General features: G+C 41.6%; 1 protein-coding gene across 2 annotated transcripts in view; it reads left to right on the plus strand.

Moving 5' to 3' along the window:
• The first annotated feature begins 17,089 nt into the window (after window positions 1–17,089).
• Window positions 17,090–22,090, plus strand: part of KLHDC10 (kelch domain containing 10) — a 77,159-nt gene continuing 72,158 nt past the window's right edge. For both annotated transcript variants that reach the window (XM_004463245.4, XM_004463246.4), the window contains exon 1: window positions 17,090–17,349. In XM_004463245.4, coding sequence (XP_004463302.1) covers window positions 17,184–17,349 — 166 coding nt within the window. In that variant the 5' untranslated portion in view covers window positions 17,090–17,183. The remainder of the gene's footprint in view (window positions 17,350–22,090) is intronic.

Raw genomic sequence — 22,090 nt, forward strand, 5'->3', positions numbered from 1 at the left:
CTTCTGTGTCTGCTTGTATTCTCATTAGGCACCTCCAGGAACCCACCCTGCAACCTTCTGGAGTGGAAGAAAGGTGATCATTCTCTTGCTCCACCTCAGCTCACTAGTTCGCTGGGTCTCGTATTGTGTCATCTTGCTACATCAGCTCTCCATGTGGGTGGCACCACTCCTGTGTGTTCTGCTCTCCTGCGCAGGGCTGCACTACTTGCATGGCGGTAACTCCTTGCACGGGGGCACCCCTATGCGTGCAACACTCCTTGCACACAGCAGCACTCCACATGGGCCAGGAGGCCCTGGGTATCAAACCCTGGACCTCCTATATGGTAGGCGGAAGCTCTATCCATTGAGCCATATCTGCTTCTCCAATTGTTCCATTAATAATTACTTTAAAAAAAATTTTATTAGGGAAAAGTTTAAATATACACAAAATAAAAGAGAATAGTACTATATTTTGAGTATCCATCACCCAGCTACCTTAATTTTCAACTCATGGCCCCCCTAGTTTAATCTACATTCTCACTCATTCTCCCATGCAACCCCTTCTCTAACCCCTGAATTATTTTGAAGCAAATCCTAGATATCATAATGCTTATCTATAAATATTTTAGTATGCCTCTCTAAAAGACAAGAACATTGAAAATATATATCCACAATGTCTAACAAGAGTTAACAATGGTTATTTTTTTCCTTTTTTTCTGTTTAACAATGGTTCTTGAATATAATCCAATATCCAATTAAATTTCCCCATTAAAAAAAAAATTGGCTTGTTCAAATCAAGAGGCAAATAAGGCCAAGCAATGCATTTAGTTGTGTTTCTTTTTTTTTAAAGATTTATTTATTTATTTAATTCCCCCCCATCCCCTGGTTGTCTGTTCTTGGTGTCTGTTTGCTGTGTCTTGTTTCTTTATCCGCTTCTGTTGTCGTCAGCGGCACGGGAAGTGTGGGCGGCGCCATTCTTGGGCAGGCTGCTCTTTCTTTTCACGCTGGGCGGCTCTCCTCACGGGCGCACCCCTTGTGCGTGGGGCTCCCCTACCCGGGGGACACCTTTGCGTGGCACGGCACTCCTTGCGCGCATCAGCACTGCGCATGGCCAGCTCCACACGGGTCAAGGAGGCCCGGGGTTTGAACCACGGACCTCCCATATGGTAGACGGACGCCCTAACCACTGGGCCAAAGTCCGTTTCCCTGTGTTTCTTTTTTTAAACAATTCTTTTTTTAAAGATCTATTTTATTTATTTCTCACCCCACCCCCATCCCTTGTTGTCTTGCCCTTGCTGTCTGCTCTCTATTCATCTTCTGTTTTTCAGTAGGCGCTGGGAACATAACCCAGGACCTCCCATGTGGGAGGGAGGTCCCCAATGACTTGAGCCACCTCCGCTCCCTGCTTGTTGCGTCTCTTGTGTTTCCTCGCTGTGTCTCTTGGCTGTCAGCTCGCCACACCAGACCATTGCATCAGCTCACTGTCTTGCTCATCTTCTTTAGGAGGCATGTGGGAACCCAACCTGGGACCTCCCATGTGGTAGGTGGGTACCCAGCTGCTTGAGTCACATCTGCTTCTCTAGTTATGTTTCTTAAAACTATTACTCTGTAAGTTCTGCTTTTCTTTTCCTTGTTACATGATGCTGAAGAAAACAGGTTGTTTGTCCTAGAGATTTCCACCTTATGTATTTTGCAGATTTTATCTCTAAGATATCATTTAACATATTCTCTGTCTCTTTTATTTCTTGTAAACTAGCACTTAGAACAAAAGGTTTGATCTTATTTAGATTCTTTTTTTGTTTGTTTGTTTAGAATACTTCATAAATAATTGCGTGTTCCTCTGTCAGCAAATGCATGTCTAGTTATTTCTTTTTTTTTTTTCCTATCTGGTTGTGTCATTGTCTTTTTTTTGGTGCATTGCTTTGCCATGCAGGGGTCTGCACCTCTCTGCACCTTGCAGTCTGGGACACCTTTTTTTACCAGGACGTCCCAGAGTTTAAACTCAGGTCCTCCGTATTATAAACAGGAGCTCAATTGCTTGAGCCACAGCAGCTTCCCTATTTCTTTTTATTATGCCTGCAGCCATGGATTATCATTGCTTAGATCTATTATTTATATTAGGGGTTATCCCTCCTCCCATTTTTTCCCCCCATTTTGTTTTTGTTTTATTTAGTTTTGTTCTCCATGACATTGAGTTATTGACAAGATCAGGTCAGATATTTTGGAGACTGTCTTACTTTCTGGATTTGTCTGATTGTTTTATTGTGTTAACATGTCTCTTTATCCCCTGAGCATTCCTGTAAACTCATGTTAGAGCTTATGTCTTGGTTAGACTTAGGTTAATATTTTTGGCAAGATTACTTCATAGGTGATATCATGTGTTTCATATTGCATCATATTAGGAGACACAAATTGTCTTTCCTGCTCTTATTTTGAAGGCCCCTCTCCAAATCATGTCACTATCCATCAAAGTATAGCAACATTCTGCAGTAAAAAAAAAAAAGTATTTATTTAGTTATAACTTTTCTTTTTATTTTTAGATTTATTTTTTATTTTTTATTTATTTCTCTCCCCCCACCCTGTTGTCTGCTCTGTGTTCACTTGCTGTGTGTTCTTCTATGTCTGCTTGGATTCTTGTCAGTGGCACTGAGAATCTGTGTCTCTTTTTGTTTCATCATCTTGCTGTGTCAGCTTTCTGTGTGTGCAGTGCCATACCAGGACAGGCTGCGCTTTCTTCACACAGGGTGGCTCTCTTTATGGGTCGCACTCCTTGTGCATGGGCTCCCCTATGCGGGGGACACCCCTGCGTGGCATGGCACTCCTTGTGCGCATCAGCACTTCGAGTGGGCCAGCTCACCACACGGGTCAGGAGGACTTGGGTTTGAACCCTGGACCTCCCATATGGTAGGCAGATGCTCTATCCATTGAGCCAAATCTGCTTCCTTGTAACTCTTTTTTAAATGGCGTTTAAAATAATTTAACAACTAAGTTCTGTTAAGAATAAATTATTCATTTTGTTTCTGGAATTTAAATTTGTTTATGTTTATATATATATAACTATAGGAGATGGTTTGCAGTTGACTGGTTAATATAATCTTATTTTTGTAGACTCTTTTTCTCCTTTTCATTATGAAAAAATTTCTAATATATACAAAGGTAGGCAGAACAGTATAGCAAGCCTCCATCTACTCACTGACCAAGCTCCATCAAAGATCAACTTAGGGTTAATGTTGTTTCATCTATCTCCCCTTCTCTTTCTTCTTCTCCACTTATTAAATACACTTTTTCTTGAGATATAACCAGATACCATAAAATTCACCCTTTTAAAGTGTATACTTCAATGGTTTTTAGTAAATTCACAAAGATATACAACCATCACCACTACCTAATTTCAGAACATTTTCATCACTCCAGAAAGGAAACCTTGTACCAAGTAGCCATCACTTACTATTGATATTTCTCCCTTCCCCCAGTCCCTGGCAATCACTAATCTACTTTCTGGCTCCCTGGACTTGCTGTTCTGGACATTTTGTATAAATGGAATCATATAATATGTGACTTTTAGTTTCTGGGTTCTTTCATTAGCATAATGTTTTTGAGGGCCATCCATTTTTCAGCATGGTCAGTACTTCATTTCTTTTCATTGCTGAATAGTCCATTATGTGAATATACCATATTTTGTTTATCCATTCCTCAATGGATGGTATTTTAGTTTGAATCTTTCTCTGTGTTTCTGTTTATTAGACCCAGCAAAGGGGCGAAGACTTAACCTGAGTCATGTCTCACTGACATAGTCCAACCAAAAGCCCTAAAAGCAATCTTATCAAGTAATCTAATCAAAAGTCCCTCAGTTTGGGAAGCGGACTTGGTCCAGTGGTTAGGGCGTCCGTCTACCACATGGGAGGTCCGCGGTTCAAACCCCGGGCCTCCTTGACCCGTGTGGAGCTGGCCCATGCGCAGTGCTGATGCGTGCAAGGAGTGCCCTGCCACGCAGGAGTGTCCACCGCGTAGGGGAGCCCCACGCGCAGGGAGTGCGCCCCGTGAGGAGAGCTGCCCAGCGTGAAGAAAGTGCAGCCTGCCCAGGAATGGCGCCGCCCACACTTCCCGTGCCACTGACGACAACAGAAGCGGACAAAGAAACAAGACGCAGCAAAACAGACACAGAGAACAGACAACCGGGGGGGGGGGGGGGGGGGAATTAAATAAATAAATAAATCTTAAAAAAAAAAAAAAGTCCCTCAGCTGAATTTAATGCAATCAAAGGGTACCAAACCCAGAGGAATAGATTAGTTTATAAACATAATATTTCTCTTTTCGATTTTCATAAAATAATTTCAAACTGCCACACTCCATCCTCTGAATCCAAAAAAACCACATCTTTCCATATGAAAAATAGATTCATTGCATCATAATATTCCAAAATCCTTAAGTCATTTCAATAGTAATGCTAAGTACAAAATCACAAAAAAATCAGTTATAGGAATTCAATTTGTCTTGGGGCAAAGTTCCCCTCTGACTGTAGACCTGTGAAATTTAGGAAACATGTTATTTGCTTCCAATATATATATAGGATCAACATTTGCTTTAGCACAAGGAGAATTTGGGAAGGAAACATGCATCATAGGTCCCCAAGGGTTCTGAAAACTTGCAGGGTATGCTCCATGCGATTTTTTCTATTCCCCCCGCTTTGTGGCTTTTTGCACCCTGTCTGCTCTCTGTGTCCATTTGCTGTGCATTCTTCTGTGTCTGTATTTATATATTTTATTTCTCCTCCCCCCTTGTGGCTTGCTTGCTGTCTGCTCTCTGTGTCCATTCACTGCATGCTTTTCTGTGTTTTTGCTTGTCTCCCTCTTTTGTTACATCACCTTGCTGAGTTGGCTGTCTGTGGTGTCTGTGGGCCAGGCAGCGCTCCGCAGTTCTTGCGGGCTGGCGGCACTCAACAGTGTGTGGATGAGCCTGCCTTCACAAGGAGACCCCAGGACACAAGCACAGGGTCTCCCATATGGTAGATGGGAGCCCAACTGATTGAACCACAGCCACTTCCCTATACTCCATTAGATTTTAAAGTCTGAGAGTCATCCTTAATATGATGGTTTCTTCTTCTCTTTGGGGCCTCATGGAGGCCCACCCTTTCCACAGGTTTGCCCAATGACAATTTCCTCGGTTCCATCCTTATCAAGTGTTTGGGTGGCAAATGAGCTCTGACCTCACCCTCCAAGAACATTGGGGTGGTGGCCACACTTTCCCCAATATCTAGGGTACAGTCCCAATCTCCTTAGTGGCAGCAAAATGTTGCCTAATCTCTGGCACACAAGCCGAAACCCCTCAGAGCATTGGGGTAGCAGCTGGATTCTCCCTAATCTATGGGGTCTAGAACCAAATCCCTCAGAAGAGAGGTGATGACTGAACTCTCCCAACCTATGGGGAATGCATTTCACCATTTCCCTAGCCTGGGATGGCCAAACTCTCCTTGAACAACAGACTGAAACACTCACCATCTTCAAGTGCTGGGGCAAACTTACTCTTTCCATACACTTGGGTGGGGTCCCTCTCCTGGCCCAAGGAGATGCCTTAATTCCAGACCTCAGCTTCCATTGTTTTCCTCTTAAAGCTGTTTTCCCCTTAATCTCTTCCCTCCCTGTCCCTTTTAGTCCAGGCTGATAGTGGTTTCATTCATACAGATCTTACAAAAAGCTTGTTGGTTTAGCTTGCAGGAAACAGGGGTCCAAGCAATCAGGCAGTAAGACTTTCTACAAGTCCTTCCTGCATAACTACACTTTCAATTCTGATATACAAGTGCCAAGTTTATTTAATTCCTCAAATAGGGCACTCTCCTCTAGGGGTTTGATTTTCAGAAGATTGGAATTTCCCAAATCATCCTTCTTTGGTTTCTTTGTGCTCAGCAGTATAGTCGTCAGCATATCTCCTTCCTCTCACATTTTGCTATAAGTTGCAAGGAGAAGCCAGGCCATATTCTCCACATTTACTTTGGAAATCTCCTCAGATAAATGTCTAAGCTCATTTTCAAATTCTGCCTTCCATCTAATATCAGGAGTCAATAGTGCCAAGTTCTCTGCAATATCAAAACAAGGATTGCCTTTCCTCCAGTTTCCAATAATAGTTTCATCCTTTTCTTCTAAGGCCTCACTGGAGATAACTTTAGGGTCCATATTCCTACCAACAGCCTCTTCAAAGCAATTGAGGCCTTTTCTATCAAGCATCTCATAATTCCTCCAAAAAAATAATACCCCTTACCCGTTTATAAAACTGTTCCAGCATTTTCGTAATTGCAGCAGCACAACCTCACTCTTCTGGTAACAATTTCTGTGTTTTGTTGTTGTTATTGCTGTTTTTATCTCTCAAAGATTTTAATGCTCAGCTTTGATAAACACAATCAAGTTTTCATCCAATTTTCTGATGTATAGCAAAATGTACTAGCTTTAAAAATATAGATTCTTTAGCTTTCTCATATCCTTTTTTGCCTTATCTTTCAAAACTGAGCACTCAGTGTTTTTAAAGGTAAGCATTGTTCTATATATGTACATTTTAATTACAGTTTTTAAGGAGAAACAAAATCCATGATAGTTCAATTTTTAATCATAGTATATTTATAAAATGAAAAACCTTCATCAAAATACACTTTTCACTGGGAAAAAGAAATAAGACAGACAAATGGATCTACACAAAGCAAAAATTATTGTTGGTAGATTTCAGTGTGGTATACGTCCATATCAAGCATATTTGCCCTTATTCTCCCAGAGTTGTTCATCTTTGAGGTAAGAATTTTTTAAATATATTTTTTTAAGATTTTATTTTATTTATTTACACCCCCCCCCCACTGCTTGCATTTGCTGTCTGCTCTCTGTGTCCATTTGCTGCATGTTCCAATGCCATGAAAAGGCCAAACTGAGGCACCATCAGAGATGTTTTCTTACCAAAGTCAGCTACTGTTAATCCTGGTGTGTTGCCACGTGGTGAAGCAAGATGGCTGCTGATCTCTGCCCAGGTTTCTGCCTTCCCCTTTGTGCTCACCCTTTTCTCTGGAGCTGCTCTGAAGGCCCAGGCCCTTGGGACTTTGTGCTTAAGCAATCTTGTACTCCTCTCTTTCCTGGTATGCAGCTTGTTTTTTTTCTGGGCCTCCTCTTTCAGTCTCAGCTTTTCCACTCTCTTCCCACATTCAGTGTTGGCTATCAGGCAAATGGCTCTTCTCTCCTCAGGGCCTTAGCTGTTTGAAACTCTCCTTTCTGTCACAAGAAAGGATAAAAAATGGCAGAGCTCTCTTTTCTTAGGTCTGTCTGACTGAATCTCTGTGTTTCTGTAATATTTATTTATTTATTTATTTATTTATCTATTTATTATTAAAGTTAATAGATCACAAGGAATGTGTTTGTTTATATCAGACCCAGCAGGTGGATTGGATGGGGACTCAAACTGAGTCATGCCACACTGACAAAGTCCAACCACAAGCTCTACAGCAGGAAGCAGATGTGGCTCAAATGATTGAGCTCCCATCTACCACATGGGAGGTCTGAGTTCAGTTCCCGATGCCTTCTAAAGACGAGCAAGACAGGGAGCTGACATGACGGGCTGGTGCGGTGAGTTAACACAAGATGATGCAACAAGAGACACAGGGAGGAAAACATAACACAATAGCAGGCTGCAAAGGTGGCTCAAGTGATTGGGTGTCTCTCTCCCACATAGGAGGTCCCAAGTTCAGTTCTTGTTGCTTCCTAAAAAAAAGACCAGCACGTAACAAATTGATGCAGCAAATGCAAACAACCAGGGGGCGGGGAGAAATAAATAAATAAAATAAAACTAAAAAAAAAAAGCCCTACAGCAATCTTATCAAATAATTTAATCAAAGGCCCTCAGTTTAAAATTTAATGCAATCAAAAGGTACCGCACCCAGAGGAATATATTGATGTACAAACATAATATTTCTTTTTTGGGATTCATAAAGTAATTTCAAACTGCTGCAGATGGACATTTGGTTCCACTTTTTGGCTTTTATGAATAATGTTGCTATGAACATTCATGTACAAGTTTTTGCATAGACGTATGTTTTCATTTATCTTAGGCATATACCTAGGCATGGAATTGCTGGGTTTCATATAATTTTGAAGTAAATATAAGATTAATATAATTTTATTCATATGCATTTCAGTATGTATCTAAAAGAGAAGGACTCTTTTGTTTACATAACCACGTAATATTATTACACCTAAAAATTAACAATAATTCTGAATGTCATAAACAAATGTGACATTGTGTGAATCGGGAGCCATATAAGCTCCACTACTACAATTGATTAATATTGTTTTTTAATTTGATTTAATTAATTAATTTATTTTTTGAGGTATCAGGACTGGGGATTGAACCTCAGACTTCATATGTGGGAGGCTGGCACTCAACCACCAAGGCACATTGGTTCCCCTGAGTTTTTTTTGTTTTCTTGTTTGCTTGTTGTTTGCTTTTGTTTTTAAGAGGCACTGGGAACCAAACCTGGGACCTCATATGTGGGAAGCAGGCGCTCATCTGCTTGAGCCATATCAGCTTCCTTGATATATCTTTTTTTCTAAGATTTATTATTTATTTATTTATCCCCATCCCCTTGTTGTTTTTCACTTCTTGTGTTTGTTCATTTATTTATTTATTCATTTGTTGTACTGGGGGTGGGGTGTTGAACCTGGGACCTCATATGTGGGAAGCTGGCACTCAAACACTGAGCCACATCGGCTTCCCAAAGTATTTTTTATTTTTTATTTTTTTAATTTATTGAAGTATATCATTCATACATAAATATACATAAACAATAAGTGTATTGTAATAGTTGTGAACTTACAAAACAAACATACAAAACATCATACAGGCCTCTCATACATAACCCACTGTGGTGGAACATTTATTACAGATTATGAGATAATATCATCAAACTATTACCAGGTCCATAGTGTACATTTGGCACACTTTTTCCATACTCCTCTATTACCAACACAGTACATCTTTGGCATAGATACATGAATATTACATTATTACTGTTAACCTTGGTCTATAGGTCACTACAGTGGTATTTTTCCCATGCTTCTCCACATTCCCACCACCTTGCAATAGTGATGTACAACTGCCATAGCTCACAAAGGACACTCTTTTTTTTTTAAAGATTTATTTATTTCTCTCCCCTTCCCCTGCTCCCCTAATTCCCCTGCTCACCTAATTGTCTGTTCTCTGTGTCTATTTTGCTGCGTGTTTTTCTTTGTCCGCTTTGGTTGTTGTCAGCGGTACGGGAATCTGTGTTTCTTTTTTGTTGCGTCATCTTGCTGTGTCAGCTCTCCATGTGGGTGGCACCATTCCTGGGCAGGCCGCACTTTCTTTCACGCTGGGCGGCTCTCCTTATGGGGCACACTCCTTACATGTGGGGCTCCCCTATGCGGGGACACCCCTGTGTGGTAGAGCACTCCTTGCGTGCATCAGCACTGCACGTGGGCCAGCTCCACACGGGTCAAGGAGGCGCCGGGTTTGAACCACGGACCTCCCATGTGGTAGACAGATGCCCTAACCACTGAGCCAAGTCTGCTTCCCACAAAGGACACTCTTGCATCTGTACCATCAACCACAATTCTCATCCACCTCTAAGTTTATTGTGTTATTCAGTCTCTAGATTATTCTCTTTCTTTCAATTGGTATTTACATCCCTAGACTACCCTTTTCAGCCACATTCCCATTTATAAACCAGTTGTTACTCACTATAATATGCTACTATCAACTCTATACATATTCACACTTTTACAGTAAAGTTAATGAAAACTTCTACATACATTAAACATCAATAGCCCACCTCAGTCTTCATCTTATCTCCTTTAAGAATCCACCACCTACCACCATGTCTTGAAGATGTTTTCCTACATTTTCTTCTAGAATCTTTATGGTTCTTGATTTTATATTTAGGTTTTTGATTGATTTTGAGTTAGTTTTTGTATAAGGTGTGAGATAGCAGTCCTCTTTCCTTCTTTCGGCTATGGATATCCAGTTCTCCCAGCACCATTTGTTGAATGAACTGTTCTGCTGAAGTGGGGTGGGCTTGACAGGCTAATCAAAAATCACTTGACCATAGATGTGAGGTTCTGTTTCAGAACCATCAATTCAGTTCCATTGATCTATGTGTCTGTCTTTATGCCAGGACCATGCTGTTTTTACCTCTGTAGCTAGGTAATATTATTTAAAGTTCGGAAGTGAGAGTCCTCCAAGTTTGCTTTAACATTTTAAGATATTTTTGACTATTCAAGATCCTTTACCCTTCCAAATAAAGTTGATAATTGTATTTTCTATTTACTTAAAAAATGCTGGTGGAATTTTTATTAGGATTGCATTGAATCTGTATATCAATTTGGGTAGAATTGACATCTTAATGATATTTAGTCTTCCAATCTGTGGGCATGGGATGTTCTTTCAATTATTTAAGTCTTTTTAAATTTTTATTTCTTTTAACAATGAGTTGTAGTTTCCTGAACACAAGTGCTTTACATCATTGGTTAAGTTTATTCCTAAATATTTGATTCTTATAATCACTATTGTAAATGGAATTTTCCCCTGACTTCCTCCACAGATTGGGCATTACTAGTGTCTTTTAAAGTCTATTTCATCTGATATAAGTATAGCTATTCTGACTTTTATTTTATTTTATTTTAAAGATTTATTTGTTTATTTATTTATTTATTCCCGCCCCCCACCCTGGTTGTCTGCTCTCTGTGTCTATTTGTTGCATCTTCTTTGTCTGCTTCTGTTGTTGTGAGCAGCACTGGAATCTGTGTTTCTTTTTGTTGTGTCATCTTGTTGTGTCAGCTCTCCGTGTGTGTGGCGCCATTCTTGGGCAGGCTGCACTTTCTTTCGCGCTGGGCGGCTCTCCTTACGGGACTCACTCCTTGCGCGTGGGGCTCCCCTATGTGGGGGACACCCCTTCGTGGCACGGCACTCCTTGCACGCATCAGCACTGCACATGGGCCAGTTGTACACAGGTCAAGGAGGCCCGGGGTTTGAACTGCGGACCTCCCATGTGGTAGACGGATGCCCTAACCACTGGGCCAAGTCCGCCGCCAGTCTATGTCTTTTGATTGGGGAGTTTAATCCATTAACATTCAATGTTATTACTGTAAAGGCAGTTTCTTATTTCACCCATTTTGACTTTGGGTTTTATCTGTTGTAGCAGTTTGATACTATTGATGAATTCCAAAAAGAAATATTGTTTTACATTTGTAAACTGGTCTGTCCCTCAGGGCATATTAGAGTATATTGGTTTCAGAGGTTTCAGTTTTACTTGATTAAATAATGATTAAGGCTTTGATTGGGCAACAGCAGTAGGACATTGAGTCCCCATCCCCTTGGTGGGTGGAGGCTCACAGATAAAACTATATGGAAGAGCAGAGTAGTTAGTTAGAGGTATTTATTTTTATTTTTATTTAGTTTGAGTTTTGATGCTAGAGTTTTGAGCTGGAGCTGGGAAAGTGAGCACACAGGAGAAGAGCATAGAGGAATAGGGATGGCTCCTTAGACACAGCAGAAGCCCAGGCAAAGAGACAGAGCCAGTTGCCTGATAGTCTACAGTTGACCTTGTGGAGAAAGCAGAGGAGCTGAGCCTGGAGGGAAATGAATCCCAGGAAGAGAGGAACCCAGAAAGAGAGGAACCCAGGAAGCCTGAACCCTGGCAGATATCAGCAGACATCTTACTCCAACACGTGGCAACAAACTTTGGTGAGGGAAGTAATTCATGCTTTATGACCTGGTAACTGTGAAAACATCACCCTTTATAAAAACCAACTGATTTCTGGTATTTTGCATCAGCACCCCTTTGGCTGACTAATACATCTACCATATTTTATTTTCACCACTCTTTTGAGACAATTAGTTACTTTTACTGATATAATATTCATTCCTAGACTCTCTTCCAAGCCTCTTTCTCCTGTCTTTTCTTTTCAGACTGTAGCATACCCTTTATTATTTCCTGTAAAGATGGTCTCTTGGTTACAAATCTCAGTTTCTGTTTATCTGTGACTATGCTAAACTTACCCTCATTTTTGAAAGATAATCTTGCTGGATATAAGATTCTTGGTTGGAAGTTTTTCTCTTGCAGTATCTTAAATATCATACTACTGTCTTCTTGCCTCCATGGTTTCTGATGAGAAATCAGTACTTAATCTTATTGAGTATCCCTTATATGTTAAGCATTGCTTTTCTCTTGCTGCTCTCAGAATTCTGTCTTTGGCATTTGACATTCTGGTTAGTATGTGTCTCAGAATTGGTTCAGATTTATTCAGATGGGAGTATGTTGAGCTTCTTGGACATGGATATCTATGTTCTTCAATAGGGTTGGGAAATTTTCTACCATTATTTCTTCTACCCCTTTCCCCTTCTCTTCTCCTTCTGGGACACCCATGAGACATATGTTTACATGTCTCTTGCTGTCATTTAGTTCCCTGAGAACTTGTTCAATTTTTTCCATTCTTTTCTTCATCATTTCTTGTGTATGTTCACTTTTGGAGGCCATTTCTTCAAGCTCACCAATCCTTTCTTCTGCCTCCTCAAGTCTGCTATTATATGATTCCAATGTATTTTTAACTTCATTTATTGTACTTTTCATTCATGTAAGATCTGCTATTTTTCTATGTATGCTTTCAAATTCTTCTTTATACTCATCCAATGTCTTCTTAATATCCTTGATCTCTTTAGCCATCGCATTGAATTTATTAAGGAGATTTATTTTAACACCCACGATTAGTTAGCTCAACTCCTTTATATCATCTGAAGGCTTATCTTGTTCCTTTAACTGGGCCCTATCTTCCTGTTTCTTGGCATGGACTATAATTTTTTCTTGGTGTCTTGATGTCTGGTTTACTAGATGTATTCATTCTGGGTACAGCTTCTCTCTTTAGTTTAGGGCTTTCTTGCACGTTGTGTAGTTGGAGCCAAGGATGTTGTATTAGTCAGCCAAAGGGGTGCTGATGCAAAACACCAGAAATTGGTTGGTTTTATAACGGGTATTTATTTGGGGTAGGAGCTTATCTAGGAGATACCAGGCCATAAAGCATAAGTTACTTCCCTCGCCAAAGTCTATTTTCAAGTGTTGGAATGAGATGGCTGCCGACGGCTGTGAGCGTTCAGGCTTCCTGGCTTCTTCCCTTCCTGGTACTTGCTTCTCTTTCCTCTGTGTGCTTACTTCCTGGGGTTCCTGCTTAAGGCTTCAGCATCAAACTCCAATAAGAAAAACCCTCAATTCTGTCCTTTGCCATGCTTTTTATCTGTGAGTCCCCCACCCTAATGATGTGGCTCAATCAAAGCCCCAGTCATAACTCAATCATGCCCAGGTACAGACCAGATTACAAACATAATCCAATATCTACTTTTGGAACTCATCACCATATCAAACGCTACAGATGTAGTTAGTGCTATAAGCTGTTGCCCCAGAGACCAGTGAAACTTCTCCCAACTTTCTGCTTTGCCAGGGTTAGGGACAGAGCCACAGTCATGTGTAATAATCAAAATCATGCAGGCCTAGACTGTAGTTGCCCAGAGAGTCTGATGAAGCTTCATGCTCCTTTCTCCCCTGCCTGGGGCAGTGGTGGAGTTGCAGGTGTGGGCAGCAATCTATGCTGTGCAGGTCCAAAATGACTGCAGTAGGCCCAGTAGACTTCCAACTATTCAATCTGTGCTACCTGAATGTACCTGTGGTTACCTGGAGAGGCTGGTGCAGGGCCTACCAGCTTCCTCCCTGCTAGAGGTAGGGCTGAAGACTAGGCTAGGGCTGCAGGCTGATCTGGGTGAAAGAAACCCATCTCTACCATCACTGTGATTTTCAGTCAGCCTGGCTTCCCTTCATAACAGTAGCAGAGTCCAAATGGTGGCTACCAGCCTCTTTCTGACTTGGACAGGTACAAAGTTCAGCTGTTCTTAGGGCTATACTTTAGCCAGCTGAATTTACCAAACAGTAGCTGAAGTTGGTGGCTAACCATCTCTTTCTCCCACTTTTGGGAAATGGAGCTTCCAACTCCAACCATAGAATAGCTCCTGAGGCAGCTTGCTGTGCCAGAGTAGGATGATCACCAGCTCCTGTGGGGTGGCCTGTATTTTCCCAGAGAGGCTGGCGCAGGTCCCCCAGCTTCCTCCCTGCCAGGGGTGGGGCTGGGGCTTAGTCTAGAGTTGCAGTATGATCTAGATGGAAAGAAGCTAGCCCCTATCAGCACTGTGATTTTCAGTCCTTCCCGCTTGCCCTCATGCCAGGGGTGGAATTAAAATGGCAGATACTGGCCTCCTTCTGACTTGGACAGGTTCAAATTTTAGCAGTTCTTAGCATTATACTTTAGCCCGCTGAATTTACTAATCAATAGCTGAAGTTGGTGCCCAACCATCTCTTCCTCCCGTGGTTTTGGGAAGTGGAGTTTCCAGTTCCAGCCACCAAATAGATCCCAAGGCGGCTTGTGCCTCCAGTGGAGAAAGGGCATGGGCCTTGTGTCATGGAGCGCTCTACTTACTAATCTCTGCAGATAGGCAGTCTCCTCCTTCCATTCTTTCAAGGATGTGGCATGATGCTCTTCTGGCCTCCTGGAGCCCCCAAAGAGGTGCTTCAGTTAGCTCCAGAGAGCTCTGGGTGATTACTAGCTGCTCTGTAGCACGAGCTGACTCTAAGAGTTCCTTACTCTGATGCCATCTTGTTGGTTGTTTCTGAGTTTTCTTTTTCTTTTTTTTTTTAAAGATTTATTTATTTATTTATTTAATTCCCCCCCTCCCCCGGTTGTCTGTTTTCTGTGTCTTTTTGCTGCGTCTTGTTTCTTTGTCCGCTTCTGTTGTCGTCAGCTGCACGGGAAGTGTGGGCGGTGCCATTCCTCGGCAGGCTGCTCCCTCCTTCGCGCTGGGCGGCTCACCTTATGGGTGCACTCCTTGCGCGTGGGGCTCCCCTACGCGGGGGACACCCCTGTGTGGCAGGGCACTCCTTGTGCGCATCAGCACTGCGCATGGGCCAGCTCCACACGGGTCAAGGAGGCCCGGGGTTTGAACCGTGGACCTCCCATATGGTAGACGGACGCCCTAACCACTGGGCCAAAGTCCGTTTCCCATGTTTCTGAGTTTTCTTGTTGTTTGTTTTTGTTTCTTCAGGAGGAACCAGAAAAAGAATCCAGGACCTCCCATGTGGAAGGTGGGTGCTCAACCCCTTGAGCCACATCTGCTCCCTGGACATAGATGTTTGATCAGATTCAGGTTTGGTTTTTTGTTTTGCTTTGTTTTGCTTTTCCTCCAAGACTACTCCATAGTCATGCTTTTTTCACCTCTCATTTTATGATGCTAACAATGGCTGATGCTCAATGCACAGATATCTTAATTCATTAGGGGTTGCAAAATGGTGATATTTTATCATTTCTCCTTTATTTATTATTTGGAATACTCCTATATAAAGAAGACTTCCAGGAGTGGATGTGGCTCAAGCGATTGAGTGCCTGCTTTCCACATAGGAGTTCCTGGATTCAGTTCCCAGTGTGTCTAAAAACAACAACAAAAAAACAAATAATAAATGAAAAAACCAACTTAGGGGAGCCAGTGTATCTCAGTGGTTGAGTGCCAGCTTCCCACATATAAGGTCCTGTGTTCAGTTCCCAGCCAGGTACCTAAAATAAATAAAAATAAAATATACCTTGCCTCCTACTTGATTACTCAATGGTACACTTTCTTAAGAAAAGTTAGCATTTATTAATTTTTATTTTCATATTTTAGAGCCATTGATTCTTTTTTTTTCAGGTCTCAAATATTTTTAAGCAGTGTTTTATACTCTTAACTGGTAAAACAGCCCTACCTACAGGATCTGGAAGTAAGAAAACAAGGAGGTAGGGCCGTAGGTGATCTGAAATTTGCATGCCAGGACCAAAGGAACATGTATCCTCAGCTCCAGGAAGTTTTCTCTCTTCTCCATATCACGGAAAGATCTCCAATATGAAGCGTCACACAACAAAGAAAAATAGAGAGAAAAAAGCATCGAATCTAGTAACTGTGAGAAGTTTTGTTTCCTTTGAAGAATTTATATGTTTTTACTTATGATCCATAAACCTTAGTGAACAGGCTGTATTTTCCCACTTTGCACTGTGCTGAGTAGTAAGTTCAAAGCAGATTTTCTGTTTAATTTTGGGACAACAGGAATTTTTGATCTTCACATCTTCATTTTTCATCGATCTTGATATTCCGTATCTGTTCTTGTCTTTAATTTTACATTTCCACTTAATTGTATATATTACAAGCTGATTTATGTTTTCTACACGCAAAAAGGAACTTGATGGAATAAAAACATTTTCATAGTCATCAGTCATCTATGAGAGTATTTTTTTCTTGGCACTCAGGGCTGGGTGTTATTTTTAAAATCCTTACTAATGTAATAAGACAGAAATGTTTTTTTACTGGGGTTTTACTTTGCCTTTCTAGGATTACAGGTGCGATTGAACATTTTTTTCCCGTTTGTTAACGAGATTTAAAATTGTTCGTTTGCTTTGGATGTGACATATTGAGTTAGGGTAGGAGTTCAGCCAGTCCGACTGAAAGACAACACAAATAAACTCCAGGAACACCTTATTTTTACAATCAAGCTTTGACTCCGCCCTCTGGGGGATTTTCCCCCTCCTACAGAGCCTTTTGTGTGTGTCAACAATCAGGGAAAGGAATCAGTCTGCAAAGCTGGCGGATCATTGTGTTGCCTCCAAATAGGTATACTGTGTGCATAACCTATTTCTGGTTTCAATGTTTATGGAAAAGAGTTCCTGATCCCTAAACTCCACTGGAATACTTGCCGTTGTCGGGGTCTTTCTGCAGGAGTGGCCTGTCTCACTCGACCTTCGATTGGCCAGCCTGAACCCGCAGGAGTCGCCGCGACGCGGGCTTGCTTAGTGCGGTGAATGCGAGTGATGAGTGGCTGCTTCTGCCTTTCTCTCTCCCCACTTTTTTTTTAGCCATAGCTATGGTTACCACGTCTCTCTCCGCCTCCCTCCACCTACTAAGAAGAAAACTAGCTATTGGTTGCCTGTCACCAAGGCGGCCAGCCATTGGTTACTGGTGAGGACCGGCCGCTCCCCCCCTTTCCCCTGTCTCCTGGGTCTCTAAAGGAGCCCAGGAAGGAGGCTCGGTTGGTGCTGCCGGGCCAGGAGCTGCCGGTGTTGGCCTGCGGCAATTGTTAGCGGGTCATGTCGGCCGCCCAGGGCTGGGACAGGAACCGCCGGAGGGGAGGAGGTGCCGCTGGTGGCGGCGGCGGAGGTAGCGGGGCCGGCGGGGGCAGTGGGGGCAGCGGGGGTCGGGGTACCGGCCAGCTCAACCGCTTCGTGCAGCTCTCCGGGCGGCCGCACCTGCCAGGTGAGTCGTGGGACACGGTCCTGACAGCTTGCGGGCGCGGCGGGAAGGTGGTTGCTACCTTTTCTTTTCTCCCTAGCTTACTAATTCTTGGGAGGAGTAAAGGCAGGCCCCGCGCAGAACAGGGACTGGGGGTTTAAGAAAAGGGAAGGTGTCTTTGAGGTCAAGGAGGGAACAGGAACACAACCAAGAACAAGTATTTTTGCTCTGTTAAAAGCTCTGTGCTGAGAGTTTTGTTTTTTTTTCAAAGGAGAGGCCACTGTCTCATTGACATTCCCAAATGTTTCCCTTACTCGGCTCCCAGTCTCCTCCCCTTCCGCAGTTTACTCATGTAAAAAAAAAAAAAAAAAAGAGACATGGGCGCCTAGATGTGGGAAATTATTTCAAAAAGCGTGTTAAATACGGAAGGGAAGAGGGAAGAGCATTCCAAAGAGTGAAGCTGGAGCAACCACCCCGAGTGTGTGAGAGAGTTGGGCATTCTGAAGCGCCTGAAGGGGTGCGTGTGTTTGGGGAGGGGATGGGTTGAGGTTGGGGGAGTGGTGAATGTTGGAGGTGGGAACAGAACCTAGAAGATTAGGGAAAATTAATTCAATTATTATTTTGGAATGTCTAGAAACAGAATGGTGTCTGGATTTTAAGGGGAGAAGACGAAAATCAAAAATATACTTAGTGACGAAATTATATTTTGTCTGTGATATAAAAATAATGAATTGAGAATTGGAAAAATACATGCGATGCAGTTATTTCATATTTTGGCCTAAAACTCCCAATCCTTGAGTTCAAATGCCTTATAAAAATAACAAAAAACCAGAAATCAAGTCGATATGTGTGTAGGAAGTTTTATAAAGGTACTGTTGGAAGTGAATATTGAGTATAATAGAAGAAAGATAGGGAAAAATGCACAGAATGTTCAACGTTATATTGAATAAGCTTATTTTTACCGTGAGGAGAACTACCAGGAGTGATGCATTAATCACTCATCATGTTTTTTTGTGAATAATGTTGCTTATCTCAGTGATATGTTGTTTAGTTGATGAGCTTTGACAACCTGATGGATTTTTTGAATGGTGTTTACTGCTGTGCCTTGTACTTCTAAGTAGCCAAAAATTATTTGATTAATTTGAAGCTAAAGGGAATTTTTGCACATTCAATGAGACAGTTGCTTGTTTATGATGAGGTTATCGATGTGTACTAGAAATGTACATTAATCCATTTATATGCACCATTAAAATTAAAGTTGAAGCAGTTGTAAATTGTCAGGTGTATAATGTGTACCAGGAATTGGGACAGAGATGATAGTATAAGCCTGGGCATCATGGAATTGGTAAATATGTGATCTTCAATATGAAAAAGAAAAAGGAGAAATCTCTTTTCTTATTAGAAATTAACAAAAACTTAGGTTTTTAGTTATTGATGGTTTAGGAAATAAATCTCTTTAGCAAGGACTATGACCAGTTTGCTCTATACTACTACAGTCTTTAGGTCAATGATTTTAGATTAATGTTTCAAATAGGCATTCCCAGGCTCCAAGAACCTTTTTGCTGTACTTCTTCACTATTACCACCTGATGGCAGCGGAAGCCAGGATTTCTAATAAAGATCTTAGGTATGGGGCTATTTGTGCAATCCCTTAGCACACAAGGCCTTGAACAACCATTTGTCCAGAGGTGAAGATAATTGTGTACATGCTGTGAAAATGTGTGAAGTGGAGTCATCAGCCTCTTCTGTTTTTTTCCTACTGACACTTCATTTCTCCTTCCCTAAGTAGGCATTTATTCAATGTCAGAATCATCAATATATACTTTGAAATTCTTTCACACCAATTCTTTATTCTCTCAAGTATTGCATTTTAAGCCCCCCCTTTGATAGAAAGGTTTTGTTTTGAGAGATTTAAAAGATTTTAGATGGTGGGGAAGAATAAGAATTTCTAGGGCTCTTTTATGGCTGACCTTGAAGATAAAGCCATTTTTTAAAAAGTGTACTGGAACTGATCTTCTCTCTCTGAATTCTAATCCCATTTTCCATTTTTCATCCTTTTGTCCCAAGAATTCTAAATACTGAGCACCCAGAAACCTTTCTTTTTGTACCTTTACCCTCCATTACAGCTCCCAAACAAACAAAACAAACAAAATAAGTCAACCCGGTCTTCCTGGAGTGTTTTCTTTCAGTAATAGCATCTTTGTCCATTTAGTTATGCAAATTAGAAATTTGGGCATTTTCCCTAACATTTTCTTTTTCCTTGCCCCCCAACTCCTATTTATCTTACTTCTGCCATCATCTGTCACTTAGGTCTCCTACACTAGCTTTCTAAGCATTTTTTTTTGTTTGTTTTGTTTTTAAGGTACGGGGGAATGGGGATTGAACCCGGGACCTCGAATATGGCACTCAAAACTGAGCCACATCAGCTACCCTGAGTTGGGTTTTACGTTTGTTTTTGCTTGTTGTTTGTTTCTGTTTTCCTTAAGAAGCATGGGGAACCAAACCTGGGACCTCCCGTATGTGAAGCAGGTGCTCAACCACTTGAGCCACATTCACTCCCCCCAAGCAGTTTTCCTGCTTCTACTCTTGTCCTTCAATTCATACAACACACTGAGCTTATTTTTTAAGATTTTGGTTTTATTTATTTTATCTCCCCCCACCTCGTTTGTGCTTGCTGTGTCTATTCATTGTGCGCTTTCTGTGTCTTCTCACCTTTTTTTTTAAGAAAACACTGGGAACCGAACCAGGGACCTCCCATGTGGGAGGGAGGGATCCAATCACTTGAACCATCTCCACTCCATGCTTGTTGTGTGCCTTGTCTTTCCTTGTTGTGTCTCCTTGCTGTGTCATCTCGCTTTGTTATCTTGATGTGCCAGCCTGTCGCGTCAGCTCACTGTCTTGCTCATCTTCTTTAGGAGGCACTGGGAACCAAACCTGGGACCTCCTGTGTGTTAGGTGGGTGTCCAACTGCTTGAGCCACATCCATTTCCCTACACTGAGCTTTTTAAAGCACAAATAAATGTGTTCTCATCCCTTTTTACACTTTATTAACTTTTCATTGCTTTTAAAAGAAGGCAAAAATCCTTAACACGGTGTAGTTTGACTTCTCTTTTTCTATCTAATCTTATATCATGTTCTGTTGCTCTTTGTTCTTCCACTTCCTTGGACATAAGATGCTCCCTCTTACCACAGGACCTTTGCACATGCTATTCTGTTAATCAGTAACCCTCTTCTCATTATATTATACTATACTATACTATACTATACTATACTATACTATACTATACTATACTATATTATATTATATTATGTATTTATTTTTAGGAGGTACTGGGGATTCAACCTGGGACCTCATACATGGAAAGTAGGTGCTCAACCACTTGAGCTACATCCACTCTCCTTCATTATATTCTTTTATTTTAACTTCTTTTCCATTGGATCTCAGTCAATCACATTGTTATTTTCAGGGAAGCTTTTCTTTTTTTTTTTTTTTTTTTTTAAAGATTTATTTTTTATTTATTTAATTTCCCTCCCCTCCCCGGGTTGTCTGTTTTCTGTGTCTTTTTGCTGCGTCTTGTTTCTTTGTCCGATTCTGTTGTCGTCAGCGGTACAGGAAGTGTGGGTGGCGCCATTCCTGGGCAGGCTGCTCCCTCCTTCGCGCTGGGCGGCTCTCCTTATGGGTGCACTCCTTGCGCGTGGGGCTCCCCCACGCGGGGGACACCCCTGTGTGGCACGGCACTCCTTGCGCGCATCAGCACTGCTCATGGGCCAGCTCCACGCGGGTCAAGGAGGCCCAGGGTTTGAACCGCGGACCTCCCATGTGGTAGACGGACGCCCTAACCACTGGGCCAAAGTCCGTTTCCCAGGGAAGCTTTTCTGACCTTTCTGACTTGGTCTCTTCCTATATACATTCATTGCATCATGTGGTTCTCCTAGGGCGTACTTATCATTTGTGTATGTTCCTTTATGCACATGCTTTGATATTCTTGGCAAGAGTGAGTGTATTTCTTCCTAATTTAACACACTGGCATTATGTATAAGCACTTGGTCTCTACTGATTTTGATTTGATTAGTGTGGTCCAGTCTCTTATAGGTCCATCAACTCTGGACAAATAGATGAAATCAAGCGTGGTCCAGTCTCTTATAGGTCCATCGACTCTGGACAAATGGATGAAATCAAGTTCTTAAACATGTAAAGTAGAGGGCAGGACCCTGCATCCATGGTGACAGAACAAATGATATTTTGTGAAACCTTGTTTAAGTGGTTTCTTGCCTTTCTGCTGTTTCCTAAAATACAGTAGTGATTATGTATTTGCCCCATAAGTCAAGAAATGTCTAGCTTCTTGGTCCTGGATTTCTATGAACTCATAATCTCTATGAACCCAGCAGAGAACAGGAAGCAGCGCTTTCTATAAAATAGGTATCTAGAAGTAGACCCCAGGCACAAGAGGATAAAGGGTATAAGGGAACCCAAGTTACTGTTGTATTTAACTGTATGAGTTTGATCAGTGCCATTTATTAGCTGGGGAAACAGTTAAACATTGTTGCTAATATAGGAACTGGAAAACTGACAAAGTAGGAAGAAAAATATAACAATTGTTAAAACTAGGTTAAAATATTGAAATGCTAACTTAAAATTTTAAAATAAGCAATATACGCACATGGTAGAAAATTGATATGGTACAAATAATCATATGGTAAAAGATAAGTTTTCCTTTTACCTTTAAATCCCACCCCACACTAGTTGGCTTCCTTCCCTGGAAGCA

This window comes from Dasypus novemcinctus, chromosome 5 (genome assembly GCF_030445035.2).
Source record: "Dasypus novemcinctus isolate mDasNov1 chromosome 5, mDasNov1.1.hap2, whole genome shotgun sequence".
NCBI lineage: Eukaryota > Metazoa > Chordata > Mammalia > Cingulata > Dasypodidae > Dasypus > Dasypus novemcinctus.